Source organism: Nicotiana sylvestris, chromosome 4 (genome assembly GCF_000393655.2).
Source record: "Nicotiana sylvestris chromosome 4, ASM39365v2, whole genome shotgun sequence".
NCBI lineage: Eukaryota > Viridiplantae > Streptophyta > Magnoliopsida > Solanales > Solanaceae > Nicotiana > Nicotiana sylvestris.
The window spans coordinates 58,777,516-58,786,798 of record NC_091060.1 but is presented as its reverse complement, the minus strand read 5'-3'; the positions used below and the strand labels follow the sequence as shown (position 1 = coordinate 58,786,798).

The window sequence follows — 9,283 nt, the reverse complement described above, 5'->3', positions numbered from 1 at the left end:
CCCCTTGAATATGATGCGTTATGGCATCCATCGCAGGGGCAAATAGGAAAGGGTTGAACGCAGACCCTTGATGCAATCCCGTAACAAACGGAAAATGGTCGGAGTCGCCTCCTACTGTCCTAATTCGAGTCTTAGCTCCATCATACATATCTTTAATCACCCTAATGTAGTCAACCGGGACCCCTTTAACCTCTAGGCATCTCCATAGGACCTCCCTAGGAACCCTGTCGTACGCTTTCTCTAGATCAATAAACACCATGTGGAGATCCTTCTTCTTGTCCCTGTATTGTTCCATCATCCTCCTAATAAGGTGGATAGCTTCTATGGTAGATCGCCCTGGCATGAACCCGAACTGGTTATCTGAAATAGACACCGTCCTTCGCACTCTCATTTCTACCACTATCTCCCAGACTTTCATGGTGTGACTCAGTAATTTGATACCCCTATAGTTGTTACAGCTCTGAACATCGCCTTTGTTCTTATACAGCGGAACCATTGTACTCCACCTCCACTCTTCAGGCATCTTATTAGTCTTGAATATAACATTAAACAACCCAGTAAGCCATTCCAAGCCTGCTCAACCCACACACCTCCAAAGTTCAACCGGAATTTCATCTGGCTCGGTAGCTCTGCCCCTCCTCATCTTACGCATTGCCTCCATGACCTCATCTACCTCAATGTCCCCACCATAACTTAGTACATGTGGGCTGTTGGCACTCCTCAATTCACCTAGCACAATATCTTGATCCCCTTCTTCATTTAGAAGTTTATGAAAGTAAGTCTGACATCTCCTCTTAATCTGGTCATCCCCCATCAAAACTTTGCCATCATCATCTTTTATGCACCTCACTTGGTCCAGATCCCGAGCCGACCTCTCTCTTACCTTAGCTAGTCGGAATAACTTCTTCTCCCCTCCTTTGTTCCTTAGTTCCTCATACAGACGAGCATAAGCTTCCGTCTTAGCCTCCATTACTGCCATCTTCGCCTCCCTCCTAGCTACCTTATATCTCTCATTGTTCGCTCTCCTCTCCTCCTCTCCAGAGCTCCCTACCAACCGCAGGAAAGCCGCTTTCTTTGCTTCCACTTTATCTTGGACAACTGCATTCCACCACCAGTCTCCTTTGTGGCCGCCGGTGCGGCCCGACGATATCCCTAACACCTCTCTCGCTGCCTTCCTTATACAATCAGCCGTCGTCGACCACATAGTGTTTGCGTCCCGACTACTTCTCCAAGTCGCCATTGCTGATAACCTTCCTTCCAACTCCTGAGCTTTATCCTTAGTCAAGTCACCCCACCTAATCCTCGTACAGCCTCGTACTGACCTCTTCTTCCTCCTTATCCTAATACCAATGTTCATCACCAAAAGCCTATGTTGCGTTGCTAGGGTCTCACTTGGGATAACTTTGCAATCCTCACACAACCTTCTGTCGCATCTCCTGAGGAGGAGATAGTCAATCTGAGTCTTCGCCGCCGAACTTCTATAAGTAACCAAATGCTCATCCCGCTTTGGAAAACATGAGTTCGCAATCACTAGATCGAATGACTTGGCAAAGTCCAACAGCGAAGTGCCCCCTCCGTTCCGCTCCCCGACACCATAGCCGCCATGCACCTCAGTATAACCAACTGCCGACAACCCAATATGACCATTGAAATCTCCTCCTACGAATAATCTCTCCGAAGGCGGGATACTACGAACGATGTCATCCAACCCCTCCCAAAAATTCCTTTTAATCTCCTCATCCAGGCCTACTTATGGTGCGTACACGCTAACGACATTTAAAGTACACTCACCCACCACCAATTTAATAGTCATTAGTCTATCATTCACCCGCCTGACCTCTACCACCGACTCTCTAAGATGGTTATCTACCAGGATACCCACTCCATTCTTACTCCTCAGGACTCCAAAGTACCATAACTTATACCCATCCACGTTTTTCGCCATTGATCCAACCCACCTAGTTTCCTGGACACACGCTATATTAATCTTCCTCTTCTGAAGTATCTTCGCCAACTCTATAGACTTACTCGTTAGCGAACCTATGTTCCATGACCCGATTCTCAGCCTATAGGCTCCCTTTCCCCCTCTACCTCCCCTACCTCCCATCCCACACCCTGACCCTGGCCCCCCACTCTGTCCCACCCGAGGACATGCCCTTAATCTATCATCTCAGATTGCAGCCACTACACCTACGACAAATCTCAAGAAGACTCACTAGTGCACACGAATCAAAGTAGAAGGAAACAAGTGACTACAAGTACACTAGTAGAATGATTGTACTATTGCGAACCAAAGTAACATCAATTTAGCTAACACCAAAAGGGAAACAGTAGAAAAGGAGGTACCAACTCCCGAGAACCAAACCTGTATTGATTTGTTGTACTTGATGTAGTTGTACACTCACGCACCGCTTCCCACCGCCCGTTGCGGACGCTCGTCCTGGTTGCTCTCCTTTGCTAGTGCTCGTGCTTCCAACTTGTCTCCACAACTTCGAGAATTTCCCTAAAAACACAGAAAATACCACGACTCGAAAACCAAAAAGGACTGTCACCGCTACCACTGGTGACACCCAAATGAAAAAAATTGAAAAAATTGAACTTTTCAAGACCCAATATGGCAAAGATTTGAACTTTGGAGAAAAACCAAGAAATGGGAAATTCCTACCCAGATTGGCTAAAAGATTCAAGACCCAAAATGAAAAAGAACAATAACCCAATATGGGGAAAAAATCTGAACTTTCAAGACCCAATATGGAAAAACTTCTGGACTTTGGATAAAAATCAAAAAATGGGAAAATGGGAAATATATGAATGAAGCAAAAGAGGAGACACGTTGATGAAATTAAGTAAATTTAAGTTTTTAAGAATGCAGCAGAAGAAAAAGGTGTAGTAGGGACAAGAGTCAATTCCTTGCTTACTATATGAAATGAGTAATACCTTAAAAATTGGAGTGAAACATAGAAAGACTAACAATAACAATAAGCACTAGTCCTGAACGACTCAAATCATTTCAGATTCACAACAATCAGGTGGTCAAAGTTTTCATATCTGTACTTTAAGAGACAAATATGAAGAACGGAAAATCTAAACAAAACGGCAGATCTAGTTCAGCATAATGATACCCAAATCGATAAATTAAGCCTAATAAATATAAAATATGCATAAAACCCACAGATTAAACCTAAAACTTTACCTGAAAAAACCAAATATGAATAAAACCCACAAATACATTGAAATTTTTTGTCACAAGACCTACAATCTCTTGAATTTGAGTAAACCTATGAGTCAGAATTTCAGAAAAAGATGTATAACCAGAATAATAATTAATTTGGATTAAATATTAGTCGTGCTAGTTGTATGGGGTAAAATTGGTTCATAATAAATGGTCAAATGGTAGCATGACACGTGGAACCAAAGATAGGTAAAAATCAAATCAAGTAACGATTAGTACCAGATACAACAAATTAAACCGACATCAGATAAATCCCGACAGGAGCATCATCAACATGAGAAAAGCCATCGGATAACATTCAATCGGGGAATATTTTCTAAAATTAAATGATCAACCGTTTCAGAAAATATTTGTATTCATGGCCAACCATTACATGCTCATCAATGCCTCTTTTATTATCATTTAAGAGGAGTTTGATCCTAGGACCTTGATTTCCTAAGTAAAGATATGAATAACGGGCTCATCAGTCATTGTAACACACGAAATTCTTTGCAAACATATGCTATGTTTTACTTTTCCTCTCAATTAAACAACTATACTTATTCTTTATCATTGCTTTCACTTTTGTCCTCGGAGAAATTGCGCTCGGAGCCATGTTTGTCATCTTTTTTAATTTCAATTGCTAAATCTCATTTTTAATCTTATTTCTTCATCATTTTTGGATCAAATCAGTTCACTTGTCTATAAACCACGTAACAAATTTAATTGTACCATTTTATGGGTAAACAGTTTGGCACCTACCGTGGGGCTTAGACAGTTGTGTAATTGCTTTGATCCTTACATTTATCACTAACTTGTTTGATTTTTTTCTTGGTAAGAAATCAGATATGGCAGCTAATGATGTCAACATCACACACAATGTAGAGGGGCACGAAGAATTATCCCAACATAATTATTCAATCAGCGACACTCGTAACGAGGGTGATGAAACAACCCCGATTCGTGAAAGATGATACCCTCGATATGTGCGGGAGCCAACACCCAATGATGCGGAGGAGGAACATGTTGTGGAAATAGTGAAAATCTTGAGAGAACATAAAAAGCAATCACGAAACACCTCTCAAGGCAGGATCGGGGGATGACAGAGTTGAAACAAGCTTTGTTAGGCGCCTCTAATAACGCCAATGAAAGGCGCCCGGTTCCTACCAATGCTCCTTCAAACCAAGCGACTCAGAGGGTCTACAACAACACCCCAAAAGACGAGGATGATTTTGACGAAGCTGAATGGACCGGTAGCAGATCTGGAAACAATAACGGGAATAACCCCTTCAAAATCAAACTCATGAGGTATATGAGGGAAATGAACGAACTAATGGATCAAAATTCAAATGTGTTTCATACTTAGATGGATCAGATTTCGAGCGCACCACAAATTCTAAAGGGCCCAATTCGAAAAAATACACATAATTGTTGTTTAAACTGAGCGCATCACCATAGTTAATTCCGAGGAGGTTCAAAATGTCGGACATACCAAAGTAATATGGGACCTCAGATCCACAGGAACATATCACAACCTATACCACAGCTGTGAAAGGAAATGATTTGGCTCAACATGAGATCGATTTGGTCTTGCTGAAGAAGTTTGGCGAAACCCTCACAAAATAGGTCCTGACATGGTATTCACTCTTACCCGAGCATTCAATTGACCCTTTGAGATGCTTGCGGATTCATTAATTAAGGCCCATGATAAGGCAAGGAAGGTCCATTCCAGGAAGGCGAACATATTCAGTATTGCACAAGGTGAGTCCGAATTGCTGCGAGAATTCGTGATCCGGTTCCAGAAAGGGAGAATGATACTTCCGGATGTACTAGATGAGTGGGCAGCAGAGGCATTCACAAAGTGTTTGAATCCACGAAGCTCTGACGCCTCCTGAAAGTTGAAGGAAAGCCTGCTCAAATTTCAAGCAACCATATGGGTAGATGTCTATAACTTTTATAAGTCAAAAATAAGGATAAAGGAAGATCAGCTCGAGTTCGCGACATCAACCAAGGGACGAGACTGAGACAAGAACCATGACAAGTTTAAAAGCAACTTTGATGCAGATCAGCGATTTTCTAAAGGTAATTTCCTACCGTATGAAAGAACCGAGGGATGCAGCAGCAAATGGATGCAGCAGCAAAGAACCGAGGGATGCTCCCAATAAAAGAACTGACCGTGGCCAGAACATCAGGTCATTATAAGAAAAAGAGGTACCAGGGGCCCGGGACTGCACATATCCCAGGTTATCGGATTACAACTTCAACATCAGCTTAGTAGAGTTGGCATTGGTGATGAGGAATATAAATGAAGTATGATTCCCGAAGCCAATCAGATCCGATCCTAGCTAGAGGGATCCCAACTTATGGTGTGAATATCATGGGACTCACGACCATAGAACTAGGGACTGGTAACATCTACATGAAGAGGTGGCAACATTATTGAAGAATATCCATATCAGGAAACTTTTAAGGGATCGATCCAAGAACAACTACGGACGAAGCCGAGACAATGTAGACCCTTCAAAGGCGGTAGAAGACTCCCATCGGTTGACCATCAACATGATTTTTGGAGGAAACAAAATCAATAGTGTAACCTTCTCAGCGACCAAGAAAACAAAGATACTAGTAACTCACAACAAAATACTTCGGGAAGTCACGGAAGATGATATCACCCTCATGGAGGAAGATGCTGACGGACTTCTTCTGCCACATAATGATACTCTGGTAATCTCTCTTAATATTTTAGATTTCAAAATTAAGCGTATTTTGGTTGACCTAGGAAGCTCAACCAACATCATCCAATGGAGAGTGCTGGAGCAAGCAAAGCTGACTGGAAGCATTATACCAGCAACAAAACTCTTAGCTGGATTCAACTTGACAAGTGTGACAACCCGAGGAGAGATCCTGTTGCATACGAACGCCGAAGGGGTAACCAAAACCACCTTATTCAAAGTGGTAGATGGCGACATGGGCTACAGTGTAATCCTTCGAAGGCCATGGATACACGAGATGGAGGCTGTACTCTTGCCATATCACTAGTTATTGAAATTTACAACACCGGAAAGTATCAAGTAGATAAGAGGAGACCAACCAGCAGTAACAGTGATGAACGCAGTAAAAATTTCAAACAGTGAGGGGAAGGAGCCGATCAAATAGCAATTATGGGAACCGATGCTTTCTCCTTTTTCGAAAGAAGATGATAAAGTCGAAGAGTCATCGAAAACCCACCAGGTGCCGAGATACTTTTAGGTACCAGAGAAGAAGGATGCAACCAAGTCCACTACAAAAGAACTCGAGCAAGTGGACCTATTCGAAGATCTTTTGGAAAGAAAGTTTCACTTGGGAATAAGACTCAATCCCAAACTCAGGTTAGAATTTATAAATTTTCTTAAGGTTAACGCAGATTGCTTTGCATGGTCGCACTCAAATATGATAGGTATCCCATTAGAAATGGTTGTGCACAAGCTAAGCCTAGACCTAAACTACCCAATAGTAAGGCAGAAAAAATGTCTAATTTCTGAGGTCATAAACATGTTTATCAAAGGAGAGGTAACCCGACTACTCAATATCGATTCCATACAGGAGGTAAAATATCTAGAATGGTTAGCCAACATAGTTGTTGTTCCGAAGAAGAATAAAAAGTTTAGAATGTGCGTAGATTATAAGGATTTAAATAAGGCATGCCCTAAAGACTCATTTCCATTGCCAAATATTGATCAAATGATTAATGCTACGGCCGGACACGAGTTAATGAGTTTCGTTGATGTTTACTCTGGGTACGATTAAATCAAGATGAACTCGGAGGATCAGGAAAAAACTTTTTTCATAAAAAATATGGCATATATTGCTATAATGTGATGCCATTTGGGCTTAAGAATGTTGGAGCCATTTATTAGAGGCTCATTAACAAAACGTTTGAAAATCAGATAGGTAAAACAATGGAATTGATGTTATGTTAGTCAAGTCTTTGAATGCAGGAGATCATTTGAAACACCTCCAAGAGACTTTCAACATGCTAAGGAAACATAACATGAAACTCATCCCGAAAAAAATATGCGTTCAGTGTTGGTTCCGGAAAATTCTTGGGGTTCCTGGTCTCGTATAGAGGGATCGAGGTAAATCCCAACAAAATCAAATCTATCAAGGACATTCTGGACCAATTGACAAATGTAAAAGAAGTACAGAGGCTCACATAAAGATTAGCGGCTCTAAGTAGTTTCATCTCGAGATCCTCCAAAAGGTGTCATCACTTCTTCTCGCTCCTCAAAAAGAAGAACAATTTCAAGTGCACCCCAGAATGCCAACAGGCATTGAAAGACCTAAAAAGGTACTTGTCCAGCTCCTCGTTACTATCAAAATCGGGGAAAGGCGAGCAGTTGTTAATATACCTAGTGGTCTCGGAAGTGGCAGTAAGTCGTTATAGTCCGAGAGGAATAAGATTTCCCATTTATTATGTTAGCAAAATATAGTCAGGAGCGGAGACTCGATATCCGCACCTCGAAAAGTTGTCTTTAGCTCTCGTAGTCGCCTCTCGAAAGCTTAGGCCTTATTTTCAGTGCCACCCGATAGTAGTTATGATAACCTTTCCCTTAAGGAATATCCTTCACAAGCCAGAGTTGTCAGGCCGTTTGGCTAAATGGGCAGTTGAAATTAGTGAGTTCAACATTGAGTACAAACCCAGGACTGCGATCAAGTCACAAGTTTTGGCTGACTTTGTGGCCTATTTCAGTCTCGGGTTAATACCTTTGGAGGCTAAGGAAGCGGTGATGGTATCGGAAAAGACATCGGGAGACTGGACCTTGTTTACGGATGGAGCTTCCAACATAAAAGGGTCCTCTCTCGGGATAGTTCTAGTCACGCCCTCAGGAGAAACCATGAGGCAGACCATTAAGACTGTCCCATCAACTAACAATAAAGCCAAGTATGGGCCTTTGGTTGCAGGACTTGAACTAGCCTGGGGACTCTGCTCTGAGGTCATCGAGATAAAGTGTGATTACCAGCTGGTAGTAAACCAAGTATATGAAATTTTTGACACGAAGGAAGAGTGCATGCAACAATATGTGAACAAGGTTCAAGCATTTCTTGCACATTTCATGGAATGGTCAATCATACACATTCCAAGGGAGGAAAATGTGGAAGTAGATGAAGTGGCTAATTTGGGGCCGTCCACGGAGATGAAAGGATATGACTCTGGTATAGTCATTCAAGTTCTGCACTTGGTGTTGGATGTGGATGGTTACTGCGAGGTCAATTCAACCAACTTAGTCTAGGACTGGAGGAGTGAGTTCGTCGAATACCTTCGGCATCGCAAGTTACCCGAAAACCCGAAGGCATCTCGAGCATTATGAACCAAAGCAGCTCGTTACTGCCTCGTAGAAGGGCAGTTATACAAAAGATCATGCCAAAGACCATTGGCCTGATGTCTAGGAGCCTTTGAGGCAAACTACATGGTGAGAAGTCCACAAAGGAATTTGGTGAAACCATTCTAGTGCAAATTCTTCAGTTTTAAAGCGGGTTAGGGCAGGTTACTATTGGCCCTGGATAGAGCAGGACGCAAAGGCATTCGTTCAGAAGTGTGACAAATTTCAATGCCATGCACAATTAGTACATCAACCAGCAGAACTCTTGCATCCAATATTGTCCCCGGGCTGTTCATGAAATAAGGAATGGACATAGTCGATCATCTGCCATTGGGCCCCGAAAAGGTAAGATTTTTTTAGTTTTAACTGACTACTTCACTAAATGGGTTGAGGCAGGTCCTTACTAGAAGATCAGGGAATGCGAAATGGTTGACTTCATATGGGGCCACATAATTTGCCGATTTGGAATACTGAGGGAGATTGCTTGTGACAACGGGCCACAATTCATAGGCTCAAAATTCACAATAGTTTTGGAAGATTTAAAAACCAAGAGGAGTACATGTTCACCGTACCATCCAAGTGCTAACGGACAAGCAAAATCAACAAATAAGGTGATTATCCTAAACCTTAAAAAGAAGCTAGAAGCTGCTAATGGCAAATGACCAAAGAGCTACCGGGTGTACTATGGGCATAACGGACAACTACGAAGTCA

The 9,283-nt window shown here is 42.1% G+C and overlaps 1 protein-coding gene across 1 annotated transcript; it reads left to right on the top strand.

The window, feature by feature from the left end:
• Window positions 1-7,785: 7,785 nt before the first annotated feature.
• LOC138889585 (uncharacterized) lies at window positions 7,786-8,481 on the top strand. The gene has a single exon (XM_070172917.1). The coding sequence runs from the start codon at window positions 7,786-7,788 to the stop codon at window positions 8,479-8,481; it is 696 nt and encodes a 231-aa protein (XP_070029018.1).
• Window positions 8,482-9,283: the final 802 nt, after the last annotated feature.